Source organism: Perognathus longimembris, chromosome 24 (genome assembly GCF_023159225.1).
Source record: "Perognathus longimembris pacificus isolate PPM17 chromosome 24, ASM2315922v1, whole genome shotgun sequence".
Classification (NCBI taxonomy): Eukaryota; Metazoa; Chordata; class Mammalia; order Rodentia; family Heteromyidae; genus Perognathus; species Perognathus longimembris.
The window spans coordinates 21,101,561-21,120,738 of NC_063184.1; the positions used below are offsets into that span (position 1 = coordinate 21,101,561).

The window sequence follows — 19,178 nt, forward strand, 5'->3', positions numbered from 1 at the left end:
CTGCAAGGTGCCTGACTCTTTATTATTGACATATATGATTAGATGATTCCTTAACCAATCCCAGGGCTAACAAGTTCATGTATCAAAAGAGGAAAGGCTGCAACTCACCATGCAGACAATGAACACCTCCCATTGTTAACCTGAGCCTGACAAAAACCAACCATCTCTGAAGGATATCAGAAAATAATTTAAAACAACAACAACAACATACCTTATTGGTGAGAGACAGAGAGAGAGAGAGAGAGAGAGAGAGAGAGAGAGAGAGAGAGAGAGAGAGAGAGAGAGAGCTTGTTCTGGGGTTTAAACTCAGGGCCTTGTCTCTTAGATTTTTCACTAAAAGGTAGTCCTCTACCACTTGAGCCACTTCAGATTTTTTGTTGATTAACTAGAGATAAAAATTTCACAGGCTTTCCTGTCTTGGTGAGCTTCAGGCTCTGGTCCTCAGCATCCTGGGAGCTAGGATTACAGAGGTGAGCCACTGGCACCTAGCTGGACTTTGTACACTCTTAAACAAGAGAAAAGTTGGGGACTAGAAGTCTTAGAATCTTCTTAGATACTTTAGCTTTCATGATTCTAATTTATAAAGATGAAGGCAATGAATAAAGGAGTATATATGATCATGTAAATCAAGATTGAATTGAGGATTATAATTTATCCTATATTTAATTAGGAGCTACAGATGGATAATCCACTGAGATTGTTAATATGTTTTTCTCTGTCTTTGCTGATGGCATAAATCAAAAAAGCATTTAAACTGAATAATAAAGCATTTAGGGAAGAGGTAATAGGGAACATTTGAAATATGAGGGGTGTTCAATGTTGGGATTGCTGTTCCAAAGAAGCTACAGAAACCTGAACCACTGAAAAATGATCTCCATACTTTGCTGAAAATCATTTATATCTCTGTCAGTACCCGGTATAGAAAATAGTTCAGACTTTTATAAAATAATACCAGTAACAGGGAGAGCATAAAACTATGCATCTAGGAGTCATAAAAAGTTGTACCTTAAGTTACACCATAAAGCAAGTCAAGGTGGCTACCTTTCCTGGGGGCACAAATTATAGAGTCAATGTATTTCAGTCCAAAAATAATGAGCAAATTAACAATCACTCGTCTTCATTAATGTTAGTGTGCTGAGAATTTTGTGCATATATACGTATAAATACTATGCATATATATACTATACATATAAAGTATACTACATGCACATAATACATACACACACAGACACACACACACACAGACACACACACACACACACACTAAAATAGCACAATAAAACCAACCAAATTTTTTTAAAGTGGGGAAAGAAGAGGAGAAAAGGTAGTTGAAAGAATAATACAAAGAGATATAATGAAAGTATATTATATACATATTATAAATATCATAGTGAAACCACTTTGTATAATTAATATAGACCAGTCCAAAATTACATACTAAGACAGTGCCAATAATAAAAAGAGATATGTACTTCTTAATAGAGACATGAAGGGGTACTAAGTCACTGATGTTTGATATACATGATGCTGAAACAGCTCTGAATTAAAAGTCATTACCAAGGATTAGGCAATAAAATATATTTACTATCACCTAATTACAAGTGCTTTTCCTACTGTATCTCATTAAAGCCCCTTAGATCCTCTGGAGTTATGAGCCTTTCCATGCTACAGGTTAAGAGGATGATTCTGGAAAAGCCTGTGTAAGATTGTAAAGCCAGTTAACTAGAGAGCTGAGACAGAGAGCCCAGTGTGACTTTAAGTCTCTTTTCTCCCTTATAATGGAGTCTTACTGATGGTACCTCTTCGAAATTTGGTTCATTAAAATGACACAAATTCTTCCGGTACTGGTGGCTCATGCTGAAAATCCTAGATATTCAGGAAGCTGAGACCTGAGGATCAATGTCAAAGCCATCCCTAGGTAGTAAAGTCTATGAGACTCTTACCTCCAATTAAGTATCAAAAAGCAGGAAGTGGAGCTGTGGCTCAAGTGGGTAGACTGCCAGCCTTGAACAAAGAAAACTCATAGATAGCACCCAGGTCTTGAGTTTAAGTCCCAGAACCAGCTCCAAAAAAGAAAAAAAAAAAAAGACACAAATGGTATGTATGGCTTTATTGGATTGATTTTCATACTAGACTGCTAATGTGGTAGAATCAAGGCAAAATATTTCCTAGGAAAAGTTTCATTTTAAAACTGTCACAGCATGTTTTCAATTTTCTTAAATAAGGTAGCACATTTTTTTGCTATGTGTTACTATTATCTGTATACACTTCATGAAATCATGAAAATCTTAGAATTTTAAACATAAAGGAGAAATTGAGCTCAATTTCAGAGCCTATTCCTGACACCATTATTTCACACAAAGATGAAGAGGACCAAGTTGATAAAGAGATCATTTGGAAGAAAGATTGTGATCGATGTAGCACTGATTATGCTTTTCATGTTTATTGGTCACCCAGGTAGAATTATCTGGAAAGTAATTGGAAATATAGATGAAGCTTAACAAAACATTGGGACTGGTGTTAGTATTTTGGAGTTCAAGAAGAGTTAATAAGGGGCTGGGGATATGGCCTAGTGGCAAGAGCACTTGCCTTGTATACTTGAATCCCTGGGTTAGATTCCCCAGCACCACATATACAGAAAATGGCCAGAAGTGGCGCTGTGGCTCAAGTGGCAGAGTGCTAGCCTTGAGCAAGAAGAGGCCAGGGACAGTGCTCAGGCCCTGAATCCAAGGCCCAGGACTGGCAAAAAAAAAAAAAAAAAAAAAAAAAAAAAGAAGAAGAGTTAATAAGATCTCCCCAGGAAATACCTGCACACACATTGCTCTCAAACCAGGCTATATGGAGCCTGCGGCCCTAGTCACAGCAATGAAACCAGAGCCCTGAAGGGAGACCAAGCAGGAAGATGGTGGTAAAGCTCCCTGAGTCATTCTAATGTGGATAGAAAGCAATGACAGGAAACACAGTAAGATCCTGCAAAGGACCCAATGAAATGAAACTGATGGATAAACTAAAGAAAGTTTGTAATTCCACATTAATCTGGCTGCTGAGGACAAGATGACTAGCCACACGAAGTTCAGGGAAGGGGAACGGGCCACTGGTCACCTCTGAGAGTGAAGCTGGATTAGAGCAGTGAGTGTGAACTCAGACTGTAGTCGACTGAGGCATGGAAGAACAGACAATGGAGACTGAGAGTCGTCTAACTGCTAAGGGACAAACAAGACCAATGCATAACTGCAAACAGTGAAGGAGCAAGGAGTCACTTCATTGTTAGTTTGCATTTTGGAAGCAAACTATACATATGAGTGAGCCACTTGTCACTCAGAATTCCTCAGTTTGATCTTTGGGAAAAAGCTTATATCTTTTGACCTGTATGACCTGTTGAAACAATTGAACATACATCATCTGTTCAGTTAAAGAGATTAGGTATATATTTGTTTTTAGATTAGCACTGTTTGTGTTATTGTTGGAGGTATACACATTTTGTCTTACATTAATGTTAATTAAGTGGTTTGCCTTAGTATTAATTAGTGAATACTAATTAATTTAACTAATTCAAATAAATGTTTTTCCTTACTCTTAATTGCTAAACTGAATTTTAGAATGTGCATTTTGTGTCAGGCACTAAATTGTATGTAGATTAATTCACTCAATTTTTAAGTTCTTATCTAACTGGTTCTAGACTTCTTGTTCTATAAATAACAACAGGAAAGTAGATAGAAGGTTAGAAACCCTCTAAAAGAGGAACCTCAAATGACAAGTGTTTGGGTTGGCATCCCAAGCACCTAAGAGCAATCAAGTTTTGAGTACAACCCTTGTTGGTCAATGTCACCTCTTCCATTGTTCTCCCACTTTCCCCCTATTATCCCTACCCCCAAATTACCTAGCTCAGTTTTTCCATTTGGAACACTGAATGCAATGATTGTATTTGCTCACCCTTCCTCCAGCTATTCATGTCAGCCAATGCTTCTTCAAATATTCTCAGTTGTATACAATGGGATTAATTAATAGCAACCCTAACAGCAGAACACACAACTAAGTCATCCTAATATGGCTGCCTTGTAACTCTTTTATTTCCCATTCATAAAAGCCCATGCCTTTTTGAACACAAGTAGATTACCTCAAACATGCCGCAAATTACTGAAAAGGCTGCAGTCACTGAGCAGCATTGCATATCCCTGTGGCCGACAGCAAGCCATGGTTTATGGCTGAAGCCTTTTATTGTTTTCTGAACTTCAGCCTATTTTTCTCTCTTCTTGAATGTTTTATACATGACTAAAAATAACTTTGAACTCAGAAAGACTTCTCTCTTGTATAAATCAGTTTGCTAAGTGGGAGGGATGAGAATGCAGACCCACTAGAGAGTTAAATCAACACAAAGCAAGGAAATGTCCAAAATATGAATAAAATTTGTAGACAAGAGAAGGGACTAACACTTGATTAACCCATCAAACAAACAAAAAAGGCATGGGGATTTACAAACTGAAAAAAAAAGAAGATAAAATTCATATACACCATTGCCACAACTGAATTAATTCTATATTTCTCAATATACAAGCAGTTATAGCATGAAAGAGTCTCTACACTGTTTTTTTTTTAAATTTTACATAGAGCCTACTATGTAAAGGAGATTTGCTGGGAAATTACCTCAAATTGAATGAGTGTTACCTTATCTAATATTGTTGGTTCTGGAGACATTACATAAAAAGTATTTTTAAAATTATTTAAAAGTTATGGATTATATATTGATTTTTCTTACTGATTCAAACCTAGATGATGAATGGAATTATTCCTTCATTTCTTCTGTTTCTTATATTTGTTTGTAAACGTTTATCATTTTTAAGTAAGCCTAAATGGCAATAATATAAGCCTACTTGCTCCACAAATACAATTTTTTAAATCAAAATCTATGTGGATTCTGTAAGTTACAATAAGGGATTGCAACAGAAACACTGTAATGCTTGATGAGTACAAGGTCCTATGCATGGACAGACAGGCTAAGAGATGAAGAAATGGTGTGAAAGGTGAGGTAGGGTCTGAGCCATCATTGTAAAGACTTTGGCCTTGACACTAAGTAAACTAAACAGTCTTTGGGGGATTAGAGATGTAGTACCACATGCCCTGACTGGAGTCCTCTTAAGCATTGTGCTAAGAAGAAAGAGTTGAGGACCATGGGGAAGAAAAGATGATACGATAAAGTTCTTGCAACAGTCCTAGTCAGAAATGGCTGTGACTTGGAACAGGAAGGACGTAGAAGAGATCAGATTTTTGATATGTTCTCAACACTCATTAGACAGAGAGGAAGGGTATAAACCACTCAGATGGAGATTTTTGTGTAAGTAGCTATGGTCTGGAGTTGGCCTTCACTGAGAGGTCTGCACTTTGGGGAGGAACAGGTTTGATGAGGTTGTTTGGAGGCCTGGTATTAGACAACTGAGGCAAATCAGATCCACCAGTTGGATATATGAGTCTAGAGTTCAGGAGTGGAGTCTGGGCTGGATATAAATTTAGGAGTCATCTACGTGAAGCAAGATGAGCTCACTAATTAATTGAATATGGATAGAAAAGAGACAAAAAGAAGCCTAAGGACCGAGGTGTGGGGTGTATCTGTCAGTCCAAAGAAGCTGTAAGGGCTCAAGGGAAATCTGAGCGAGAACACAGGAAAGTGTTATGTCTAGAGAAAGCAAGTGGGGATGAAAGAGGGACCATCCAGCTCATGGACTTCTGATGAGCTCCCCTGGGCACAGTGGCAAAGACATTGATGGCAGGAAACACTCATAATGAAGCGGCAGAAGGAAGAACAGATTAGTACCCGCTTGGTAGATGACAGGGATTGGGTACAGTGAATATAGACAACTCATCCATGATGTCCTATAACGTGAACAGAGAAGAGTGAGGTGATCGAGCAGAAGTAGATAGATAAGATTGTAAAGTGTGGTAAATAACAGCCCAGACAGGACTTAGTATAGAGTGAAAACTGAATAATTTAGAAAAGAGAAGGGATTGCTGGGATTTTCCCCCTGAATATTAATGGGGAAAGGATACAGGGTACAAATCAGAGGTGACACACTGCAGCCCAGAGAGCGCCAGTGATAAGACAGAGGGTATGTAATGGGTTTGGGAAGGCATCCAGTGGAGCTTTGTCAGATTTCTCATGATACAGAAATTTGGGTCAGCAGTTCAAAGTGAGGACAGAGGGAGAGGTAGTATTTAAGGAGAAAGGACAAAATGTGGAAAAGTTATCTAGGTGAGTGAGAGAGCAAACATGATGAAAATATAGTCCGATTAGGCAGGATTGAGGGCCCACTTGTGCTCTGTTTGATGAATTTAGAATGAGCCTATTCATGATTGTTGTGTCTACCCACAATCCCCTTCCCAAGTATGGAGAGGGTGCAGAGGAAGAGCGGCTGAGGGAGAACCTGGAAGGGAGAAAGGGATTCTAGGTATAGGGTATGAGGCATGGATTATTAGAAAAGTAGACATTGGAATCTCTGCTTGAGAAAGAGCTCAGAGGATGAGAGAGAGAGAGAAAGAGAGAGAGAGGGAAAGAGAGAGAGAGAGATACAGTTATTAAGTAAAACAGCTCATAGATCCTGGAAAGAATTATTGGACTAGGACTATAAAAAGTGGGTAGCAAAGACTGGAAATCATAAAAGGAAAGGGTGTTCAAAACCGGATTTACAAAGGGGTGACAATAAATAGTAAGGGAAAGGGGAAAATGGGTAGTTCTCCAACTTCAATGTGTACCTAGATCCCCTGGAGTTCCTGTTAAAATGCCCATTTTGATGCATCAAGTTCAAATGAGCAGAGCCTGGCATTCTACATTTCTGTCATGCTGTCTGGGTGACACAGATACTTTAGGTCCAAGGATGTCATTTTTCCAAGCAATGATCTATCAGTAAATTATAACCTCATGGACATGTTCAACACTATTGATCCTCACAGTCTTTATAGCAGAGAATCACATTTTCTGAGGGTTGGCTTTTGTTTCTATGTTCTCCAACATACTCTTTCACAGATCCAGGGTTGTCAGCCTCTGGCCTCCAATGTGTGACCCATGAGGCCATGGTTGCTATAGAAGATGGATCACTGAGCTAAGAGGCCAAGACACTGGAAGTATCCTCTTGTCTGTTATCAAAATAATCAGGAATTATGCTGGAGAAAGTGACTACACAAGCCCAGAGGTCTGTAGATGACTACAAAAAAGTGGAGAAATTAGAAGATGGCATGAAATTGAGAGCAAAGGTGTTGAGCCAGAAAGGACTGGAATCAACAAGATAGGATAGAAGGCCGCAGACTCATTGCTGTGTTGGGAATGAGAAGTCAAAGGATTCCCCGTGAAATTCAGGCACCAGAAAGAGCTGTGTTTAGATAAAGGAGGGGGAAAAGAAGAAACAATCCAAAAGGACAGTGAAGTTGTGAACAGCAGGCCAGGGAAGGGTTTGGGGCATTTGGAATGAGATTGCGCAGCTCAGCACAGTCTGAGAGAACAATGCAGCCCACGCCTGCGCCCCAGTAGAGGAGACAGTCTCAACACGGAAGCTCTGGCTCATCTGGCACTGCAGAATCACAAGGAACCTGAGGATGCTACCAGAAGCTGCTGGAGCCCTTGGCTCCCTTCTTTATTCTTCCACCTTTGTTCTAGCTTTAGAACGCTCCATTTCTTCCAGCAAAGGTGTAGAAGCCAGGCTAATGTGGAAGAGATAAAAGCAGAGTCTCTGTGCTTACAGCTGTGATTGGAGAGGAATGCTGTGCCCCTTCACAGGGCACTGGGCCACTGTCAGCATTGAGGGCAGGGGTACCAGGGAGGATTCCTCAGAAATAGGAGGCTCAGAGAATACAAAATATATAATTAGTGCTCAAACATCTGTGAGAGATAATGGAGTAAATGTAGCATTGGATATAAAACACAAAGATCACCTGTATCTCTGTGTGTGTGTGTGTGTGTGTGTGTGTGTGTGTGTGTGTGTGTGCCTGTGTCTCCTATTTCTCCTCCTCTTCCTCCTTCTCCTCTCTTGTCTCGCTGCTGCTACTGGGATTTAAACTCAGGGCCCATTGCTAGCTCAGTTTGCTTGTACTACTTGAACCATTCCTTCTGCTCTCCTATTTTTGCATTATGGCGGGGGGGGGTGGATGGAATCTCACTGATTTTTCTGCCTGGCTGTCTTTAAACCATAATACTCCAGAACTAATATCCTGGGTAGCTAGAGTTATAGGTATGAGCCACTGAAATCCAGCTTCATGTATGCTTCTTGAAATATTTGGTGAGCCATGCAAATGGAGCTCATCCTCTTCTATAAATAAACTCTTCAAATAAATAAGCAGCCAGTAACATGCCTCAGGTAATTAGGGTAGCACTAATGTGTGGAGAAACCATTCTTTTAAACAGCCACAACCATAGGCTGGGTTTTCCAGAGGAAAACATTGAGTGAAATGTTTGAATACCAGTTATTATTTGGAGGAAGGACTTTCAGGGCATCCTCTACATGAAATGAGAAGCCAAGTAATAGCATAAGTCTCTAGGATATAGCTTCATCCTGAACCAGGAAAGGCACAAGACAGATCTGACCGACCCTCCTAGACAAGGGCAGGTATCAATACTTATCAATCAATAGCAAGCCGGGAAGTTTGGGGGAAAGTTGTGAACGTCTAGCCAGTAGAGGGAGAACCTTTGGCTATGGGGACTGCCTTTAAAGGAGTATCAGTATAGATTGTTGAGAGTTTAACATGATGAGGGTAAAATATAGAAAAGATTAAGACTGATGGAGTGGAGTCCAATAAGCCTTCTTAACAACAAAGCTTTCTTCACGATGGAAAAGATAACCTAGGTAAAGATTAGGTTAAAAACACAGTCATGCTGACCATCACTTATTGTCAAAGCAGGGTAGGTGAATGTGCAGTGTGTAATTGAAAACCACATGCTTACATTAAATAGCCACTCTTTGAGATGAATTGCTCACAACCATTTGTGCCAACATGAAGATTGTTTAATTTTTTCAGAGTTTACCGCAGTGCAAAGTTGTGCTAATCTTCAGTAACTTTGCTCTTTTATAGTTCAGAATTGTGGTTAGATTTTTGTTTTGTTCCCTCCTTTAAACATTGACCTGTCTTCTAAGTATTAGAGAAACATTATTGAGAGGCTATGTTAAGAAATAACTTAGAACTGATCTATGTCAATCCATTGACACATTTAGAGATTAGTTTCTGGAGCTCTTAGGGTGCTGGAGAGGCTTTGGAAGATTTTGAAAATGGAAACAATATTGACTTACCACCCCTAATGATTACCTGTATCTTTAGTCCTTCTGATGCAAAAGAAAAGTTAAAGTGTAGTAAATTGTTTGGATTTGAAGGGAAGAAAACCAGTATAAATAAACAAAAGGGCAGTTTACACAAGGTATATTTCCATCCTTTTCTTCAATAAGAAAAATATCACTCTTGTTAAACTAACATTTTCATGGAAAAACAACAGTTCCATTCTTTTCCACAATCCTGTCTATGTCAGTTTACCTATTTCCAAACCATGAACTGAAGATCTGAATACTAGGAGTCTACAAAAAGAGAACTCTAAGTATGACAGAAGAGCTATTTGGATTGTATTGAGCATTAGTAGACAAACTTTTACCCCCCCCCCCCCGAAATGTTGGCTTAAATGCATCTTCAAATATGTGCTTTGCTACATTTTAAAGCCTGCATTTTCTGGGAAATTTAATCCATATGTTCTGACAAAGCTACACGTAAATCATCCAAATGTTATTTTATTAGAGCTACATGATGTCTCAACTGCCTTTGGAGTTTGTTTTATAGTCCTTCTATTCTGTTCTGAAAAGCAGCAGGTAAGTTGTCAAGGGTAAACAAATCAAATAGCAAAAGGTTTGAGTTCAGCTTGAAATGCTTAGCCTATTATTTTTGATTGGGTTCTGAACTTGGCAATGCTCATTCTCTGTTCCTGCCTGCAGGGCAAAGTGAAAACAATTTGAACACCCGATTTCCCAATTGGTTCATTGACATTTGAGAATAATGTAGTACAGACAGCATCAGCATGTTTGGCAGGGGAGTGATACTTCACGTGACCTGGAAATTTCCTTCCCCCTGCTTTGTAGGAGTTCATGGCATACAACAATGTGATCTGCATGACAGAACACATGTGAAGACAAACAGCCATGCAGGAATCCGGGCTGGGGGACTGACCAATTCTGTGTATGTGCCTCTTTAGGTGGAATGGTTGAAAAACGAAGACATAATTGATCCGGTTGAAGATCGGAATTTTTATATTACTATCGACCACAACCTCATCATCAAGCAGGCCCGGCTCTCAGATACTGCAAATTATACCTGTGTCGCCAAAAACATCGTTGCCAAAAGGAAAAGCACAACAGCCACTGTCATAGTCTATGGTGAGTCGGCTCTTGAGGTTTCAGTCTAGCTGCTTCCAACCACTGGGACTGGTTGAGAGCATTACTTTGCAGTGAGAAGCCCATTTTCAATGCCATTCTTCTCCCAGTCCCTTATGTGGTCAGTGGGGTCCGACTACTACCCAGACACTTCCCTGAATGACCAGGTGTGGAATTCTCCAGGGCTCTGTCAGTCACTCTGTAGGAAAATGAATTCCTTCTGCCTCCTGAATCAATTGCCTCTCCTCTCCTGACCTACATGCCAAGATACAGACTGAGTTCTGAAGATAAAGTAGTGTAATGCCAGTTCTTGATTTTCCTGTGGACCTAGAGCAGTCTAATGATGACAAAACCTGAGGAATGCTACACCTGGCCTTTCCCCAAAACACATGAGAACACCCTCACCTCTCCGTTACTTGCACTATCTCCTTCTGAAGAACACAGAGCAATGATAAATAAAGATAGCCGTGGTAAGAAGCTCTCATCCCTACCATCTGGGAAAGTCTCACACAAGGACTTTTGTCCATGGTGGTCCCTACTGACCTCATCCCTAAACCTGTGATTTTTGCAAGTCCCAGGGAGTTTTACATTCCACTTTGACAAGGCATATCTACTTTTATTCTGCACCATTTAGTACTCAAGGGACTTCTCGTCATTTCATACGTGACTTCTAGTGGTTTCCTTTGCCCAGCTAAGCTTCGTCCACAAAGAGAATTATTGCCCATTTAGGCATTTTTCACAATTTGAGGCCCTCAAAGTACATTTCTTGTCACAGAGAAAGACTGAACAATATTGGGAAGTATTTTGAGGTGATATTTCCTTTTGACTATTAAGTCCAGGTCTCACCTCCACTCAGGGCAAAGGAAGCATTCCATCCCTACTTCAAAGTAAATGATCCTCAGGATTGAAGTAAGATGTACTGTGAAAAAGCCAGTACCTGGCCTCTGGTACTCACTATAGTGCTAAAACAGTTAAAATTATGGCACCATATAAATAATCCACGTTGGCTTATTAATACTATTTATTTATTTGCTTAGTTGGGCAGTAAACAAAAGAAGTAGATGAAAAGCCATTAGGAAAGATAGCTCCTTTATATGAGAAGGAAAACAAACATCCTTATCACAAGGAATAAAAAGTTGAGACCAATATACCTCTGCAAGATCTAATTAAAACAATTCTTAATCTTTTAGCCTCACTGCATAATTTAGTTGCCTTTGTAATACCTACTACTACTTCATCCAATTCCATAGATCAGTTTTCAGATACATTGGCATCCATGGGCCTTCCATATTTTTAAAAAGAAGTTTCCTATGACATGTGAAACTTCTGTTAAGTAAAGCATTATGTGTTTACTTGTTAATCCACCTTGTGATAGTTTGAGTTCCAGGTTAACTGAAAATAAAAACCTGAGAAATAATAGACATTGAACTTTGGCATTATTCTGTACTACCATTTCAGTGGACAAGTTACACAAACAGAAACCATAATTATCTTTCCAAGGCTGAATACAGTGATAGCATTAAATTGTCATTTTAATTACAGGACAAATGCATTCCATTTTTTAATCCTCTGATTACTCTAAGGTTTAATCTCCTCATCCAGATAATGGATATGTTGAATTGTAGGCAATTTCATTTCTTAAATCATAATAAACTGTTTCTTACTTTTTATCTCTGTTGAAACTGCCTGAAAGACTTGATTAACAGCATTTGAAATGCAAAGTAGAGATGGGGCCCAATCAGCAGGGACCAATCATAAATAACTAATGAAGAAAGACTATATACAGATGCATCGTATAGATATTTAATATATATGCAAATTTCTTCCTACATATAGCAGTCTTTCAGAACCCATAATTGAAATGAGTGGATTGTTTTTAGAAAGGGTCAAACACAAGTAACTTAAACATTTTGAACTAAGAACCCAAACGGTCTGAAATCTTGGAATCTAGGAATATGCCTGCCACTTAACTGCCTTTTATAAGCTGAATTATCTGAGCTTTTGTCTCTATCTTTGACAAATGAAGGGACAAATATAGGATCTGCAAACATATTTTGTGTCTAAACGTTTCTGATCATTCATTTCTCATTACTGTGATGGTGGTGGTGGTGGTCCTGGGGACTTAACTCTGAGCCTGGATCCTGTCCCTGAGCATTTTTGCTCAATGCTAATGCACTAATGCACTACCATTTTGAGTCACAGCCCCACTTCTGGCATTTTGGGTGGTTAATTGGAGATAAGAATCTCATGGACTCCCCTGGCCAAGCGGCTTTCAACCCCAGTCCTCAGATCTCAGCCTCCTGAGTAGCTAGGATTACAGGCATAAGCCACTCACCAATGCCCCCAGCTCATTACTCATTGGAGTTTCATCAGAGCACAAAAATATCCTATGGTTCAAAGTATAAGCTTGTTAATATGCTAGTGAGCAACTTGTATGGATTGCCCGCCCCATGAAATTTGGAGTTTTATAAAGTTGAGCAACTAAAGTTGAAATGCTATCTGTCAACTACCTGCTTATCTTTTTAATGACTTCATAAAATAAACTATCCAACAATCCCAGATTGGGCCTCAACAAAAGTCCACAAAATATGCATCTAACTAGTATTATTTAGTTAGGATAGATTTATGTATGTATCTTATACTTTTTAATATTTTTGGAGTTACAAATGTGTTTGTGTGTATATATATACATACACATACATATATACACCCACACACGTGCATATATAATATATGCAAGTGTGAACATATACCTTCATGTGAATATATGCATGGGTGTAATTATATATGTGCATATATATACATATACATATATATTTATATATACATTCATATATATGCATATGAAACTAACCAAAATTGCTTTAAAAGGTAATACATTTTGCAAATGTGAAAGGAAATCAATCATTTCGTTAGTGGTTTTTAAAAAAATGGTTTTAAAATGTCTGCATGATTTTCTACAATTCCCATGCTGCAGATCTATTTTCAGTCTGGGCATCAGGATATAAACATTTATTATTTGAGAAAAGCTGCCAGCATCAATTTTTGGAGTTTGACTGGGTAAAGGAGTGCATTTTTTTAAATATATTTTTAAAAAGTTAGCCAAGGAAAACAGAACAATGATCTATTTGTTTTTCCTGAGTGAGGATATCATGGTAAATAATTTTACCTATCTCTGTGTTTAGATTTCTCAACTACACAACACACTCTAAAATAATGTTCGTGATGTCTTTTAGGATGTTTGTTTGTCAGTGGGGAGATGACTTTTGATTTGGGTGTTGTGTGTAGATTGTATCCATTTGTGCAAATGTATGAGCTTAGTTCATTATCTTCTTGCTTTCCTGCCCCCAGTTAATGGTGGTTGGTCCACCTGGACGGAGTGGTCAGTGTGTAATAGCCGCTGTGGACGAGGGTTTCAGAAACGTACAAGGACTTGCACCAACCCAGCCCCACTCAATGGCGGGGCTTTCTGCGAAGGGCAGAGTGTGCAGAAGATAGCCTGTACTACCTTATGTCCAGGTGAGTACACCATCTTCTTACCAAACATCTCCCTGTATTAATGAAATACATTTTAAAAGTCAATACAAAGGCCTTTTACTTGAACTGACTGTGCAATCAACATTATTTAACTCTATTCTATATGCAATGTTTACATTGCTGAGAAATATAGTGCCTTTCACCAGAACAGGACTGAGCTTTGTTACCCAAACAGGCAAAGTAGTATACAAGGGGAAATTAAACACCCCAGAACGTATTCTATCTATGGTAGTCAATGAACCTACTGAAACTAAGGTTACAAGCTCTGCGATTCAAGGAACTTGAGCGGCATTGAAAAATTACATGTTAGAAATAGCAAGCCTTGATCTTCAGAAACCCATGGAAATGAATGAGAATTGAAATTTAGAAATGTCTTATACTGTTATATTGAATATGTGTTGTCAGTTTCTGGGCAAGGGCAAATAAAACATTTGGAATGAATTCAAAGGAAGGTAAGGCTGTGACAGAAGTGCTAATGGATTTTGAAAATACAGTGCTGTAGCTCTTTATTATCTGCACGTGTTGGTCATCTGTTTTGTGAGATGGTTTCAGTAATACCTAGAGCATGACTGCACTTTTCTGCCTCCAAGAATTTTGCTATCCTATTTCTGTAGGAAAACTGATGTCAATATTTGCCACAAACCAAAACCCATTAAGGTACCTAGTTATACTTCAGATCTTAATGTCAAATGAGAATTATGTTGAGATAATATATCACATTCGTGTATTCTTTGGGACTGGTTTTCTGTTGTAAGCTTAAATAGGTACATACTTCCTTATTCCTCCTTACATTCTGCTTTGTGTTCTGTTTCTTCTTTAATGGGATGTTTGTCTGAAATAGGAAGAATTGATTGGAGAGAAAATATGACCAACATACTCCATCCCCAAGTGTTGACTTCCAAACATCAAGATAGTTTCTCATAATGAACTCTTTCAGAGCTGTTATTTATGGAAGTAATTTTGACACACATTTAGAAATTCACATTTCATTTTATAATCTCCTGTACTTTATCTTAGGTGCTGACTTCTGTAGCTTAAGATTGTACTCATCAATTTGAGATGTAACAGAGGGTCATGGGAAAGAGGAAAGGGGACTGGAAGAATCTAGGTCAAAGTAAATATCTTTGCTCCAGATAGTTTAAAGTTGTTTATATAGTCAATTCTGTATGATGGAAATTCTGCTACTTTCCTTTTTTATTTTAGCATGATTATATCTTTATGTACATGATATAAAATTTATTCATATAGTAATCTGTGAAACTATATGTATGGATTTCCCAAACTCTATATAGCTTATTACTATTAAAATGGATATCATATTTACTAGTATACAGTTTTTAGAAGATTTGTATGTTCAATAAATGATGTCACCATTGTTTCACATAAAATTCTAGATAAGCATAATTGTTCATATATTTCAAAGAAAATAAAGCATTTTTAAAACTTAGTTTAACATCTTCATCCTATCTCTGTGAGCAATTTCAAAGGATGCATTTTGAAATATGACAGTGAAATTTTCTGTATATTTTTCCATTTAACTTGTGTGTTTTTAAGACAACTATCTTAGCTCATTATCATTGAAATTGCTCACGTCAGCAATGAAAATTAAAAAGAATATGAGTCAATTCTAAACATAAATCACAATTAAAGGGTCTCTTCTAATATCAACTTTAAAATATATAAACATGGATGCATCATCAAATAATGAGATGATACTAGCAAGTAATAAATTGAAAGTAATCTATATTCTTTCCAAGAAGGAAAGTCAGTGAGTGGGATATGGGTCAAGGTGTCCAATTCCTGCCTAGCATGAGCTGTAATGCCCTGGATTTAATCTTCAGTACTGAAAAAATAAAAAAGGAAAAAGACATGGTAGATGATGATAAGTTAAGCTTTTGTTTTTGGCAGACTCAACTAACTGGATAATAAAGGGAAAGTAAAAAGTGTACATAAGGTAGAGAAGGGAATGACAGGAGACAAAGATGGAAGGATGGATGGATGGATGGATGGATGGATTTTTCCATCAGTGTATCAGCACTTTCTCGCAACTCCAAATAAGTTGCCTTTCACTGTGCATAAGCACTCTGAATCTTGGACCCCAAGAGAACCCCATAATTTCTAGTACAAACTCCAAGTTTCCCCTTTAATGAAAAAAGAAATAGACATCTTTTCCATAGATCCTGGTGATATCTCAGGTCTGTGTACTAGTAAGCCACCCTTGGCTCTTCAGTGAGTAAACAATGACACATCTTGTAAGAAAGTTCCAAGAGGACACAATGAGTAGCACATTCCATTTTCCAGGGCTGGAGGGAGTGTAATGCTTTTCGGTGGGGCCTCTTCTCCTGTTGTTGTTTTCACTGTTTTATAGCTGAGCTCTCCTCTCTCTACCATTTGACCTGATGCTGGATTTTCTCGTGGCAGTGGATGGCAGGTGGACCCCCTGGAGCAAGTGGTCTACCTGTGGCACTGAGTGCACCCATTGGCGCAGGAGGGAGTGCACCGCCCCAGCCCCCAAGAATGGGGGCAAGGACTGCGACGGCCTGGTGTTGCAATCCAAGAACTGCACAGACGGACTGTGCATGCAGAGTAAGTTGATTTGGGCACCAAGGGGCCTGACACTGAGCCACTTGCCAGAAGGAAAGTTGAGAAATGAAGTCTTTGAACAACAATAAAAAAGGAAATGAGGCAGCCATATCTTACCTCTCTCTCTCTCTCAAGACTAGAAAAAGCCAATGTCTCAGGAACCAGAATGAATAATAATGATGATGTCCAGTTAACCAGTGGCACGCAGTATTCCTGCCCTGTGCGCAATGAATGATTTAGTTAGTCATTTCCATGGGGGCTGTCACTCTTGCAGAACAGAGAGGATTACAAATCCCTATTATACGTGGATACAAAGGCATAACTCCTCTTTTCATAGAGTCGACATGACTTCCAGAACAGGAGCTGGTGCTGCATACTGCCGTAACCAGCACCATGCCCATATCCTTAAGGGGTAAAATATATAAGCCGAATAAACACTTCCACAGACATAGTTAGCAGTTTTTGATAAATATTGAGGAAGAGCCTCTCCACAAAACCTTGAAGGTGTTGGCTGGGTTTGTGCCAGAAACTATTCTATGGTATGATTTAGTTTACTTAAAGAACAAAAATATTGGTAAAATGTTTCAGTTTATACAGTACACTAAATCATAAGCAGTCTCTGAAAAGACAATATAGACTGTGATGACATATAGTAAGTATTAATATTTGGAATAAAATTGATATTGGGATGAAAGGAGTGCATAAAGCACCTCATGGGTATAATACGCTAAATATTCTCTATTTTTTATGTCTCTGTTCCGTGGGATTTTTTTTTTAGTGAAATGGTAGTTTTATTTCCACCCTACCAAAGTTGTACTCCTTGATCCAAGAGTCCTTCATAAATCTCTATTTAGTGTCTATTTTCATAAGTAGGAAATTGGGGTGCTAAGAATTGTCCTGAAATCACATCAATTGAGGCAAAAGCATCAAACAAGGTGCTGTGTTTGGATGTGAATTCTTGGTGGCCCAATGTTGACAGTCCTCATAATACATTCCATACTGCTTGCAGAAAGCAAGCAATCAAACATATTTATGTAGAGAAAGCTGTATTTGTTATTTAAGGAAAATTATTTTGTTTCTGACATACATACAAAATTGTTTGCCTTTTAGAATCTATGTACACAGAGAAATTTAAAAGAAATCTTACAGTACAAGTAAATAATGAAGTGGCTTACATTGAATTCAAAAAATCCTTTGTCATGTTTTGCACACATGGTATTTGCTGAGTAGAAGGCATAGCTCTGATCGGGACTGGGGACAACCATTATGCAGTCACTAAGTTAGTGCCAGGAAGACAAGAATGCAAAGAACACAGCTGTTTGTCAGCCGTGTGACATTTACTCCCCGTGGCACAGGTTTCAATTCTGGATTTGAAATAACAATATAGCTGGACCTCTGGTGGTTCACATCTACAATCCAAATTACTCTGGAGGCTGAAATCTGAAGATCGTGGTTCAAAGCCAGAGTGGGCAGGAAAGTCTTTGAGACTCTTTTTTCCAATTAACTAAAGAACAGCTGGAGGGCTGGGGATATAGCCTAGTGACAAGAGTGCCTGCCTCGGTATACCCGAGTCCCTAGGTTCGATTCCCCAGCACCACATATACAGAAAACGGCCAGAAGCGGCGCTGTGGCTCAAGTGGCAGAGTGCTAGCCTTGAGCGGGAAGAAGCCAGGGACAGTGCTTAGGCCCTGAGTCCAAGGCCCAGGACTGGCCAAAAAAAAAAAAAAAAAAAAAAAAAAGAACAGCTGGAAGTGGATCTGTGGCTAAAGTGTTAGAGGACTAGCCATGAATTTTTAAAAAGCCCCAGGGTTAGCATGTGCACACACACTCACACATACACACACAATATGTAACATGTGTAGGGTCCAGTTTTGAACATTTTTAACTAATATAACATTTAACTAATTTTAACATTTTCAACTAATTTATGATAGAATGAACTGACTCATGATTTAATGTCTCTAGAAATGTGTTTAATTTATTTACTTATTGTGAAAGTAGTGTACAGAGGGGTTACAGTTACAGATGTAAGGCAGTGAGTACATTTCTTATCAAACTTATTACACCCTCCCTCATTTCTCTCCCACTTCTCCCCCTCTGCAGGTCCCTCCCCCCAAGTAGTACAGTTTGTTTATAGCATATTGTCTTGTATTCCTGTTGCATTGGTTTGCCATTTACCCTTTGTCGCTCCATTTTGGCATTCCCCTTCCCTTCCCTAGTTCTGATAAACATATATATGATACCCAGGGTACTAAAATCAGTTACGGTGACATCAGGGGTGAAACCATGGGGAAGAAAGACAAAAGAAAAAGGAATAATTTCACATGATACTCTCTATGGTTTCCCCCATTGGTAATAACTAGTACACATCTAGGATAGTCCTAGCAGAAGATCAAAATAGCTCAATAGTTATGTACATATAAACACATAAGATGAAGCTAAGCGAGGGTTGGAAATGTGGCTTAGTGGTAGAGTGTTTGCCTAGCATGCATGAAGCCCTGGGTTCCATTCCTCAGTACTACATACACAGAAAAAAAGCCAGAAGTGGAGTGCTATCCTTGAGCAAAAAGCTCAGGGACAGTGCCCAGGCCCTTAGTTCTAGCCCCAAGACTGGCAAAAAAAAAAAAAAAAGATGATGCTAAGTGAAATGAACTCCAAGTTATAGAAATA

At 38.7% G+C, this 19,178-nt stretch overlaps 1 protein-coding gene across 2 annotated transcripts in view; it reads left to right on the plus strand.

The window, feature by feature from the left end:
* The window catches only part of Unc5c (unc-5 netrin receptor C), a 334,931-nt gene that overhangs the window by 257,175 nt on the left and 58,578 nt on the right, over positions 1–19,178 (plus strand). For both annotated transcript variants that reach the window (XM_048333767.1, XM_048333768.1), the window contains exons 5-7: positions 10,211–10,391; positions 13,740–13,907; positions 16,347–16,511. In XM_048333767.1, coding sequence (XP_048189724.1) covers positions 10,211–10,391; positions 13,740–13,907; positions 16,347–16,511 — 514 coding nt within the window. The remainder of the gene's footprint in view (positions 1–10,210; positions 10,392–13,739; positions 13,908–16,346; positions 16,512–19,178) is intronic.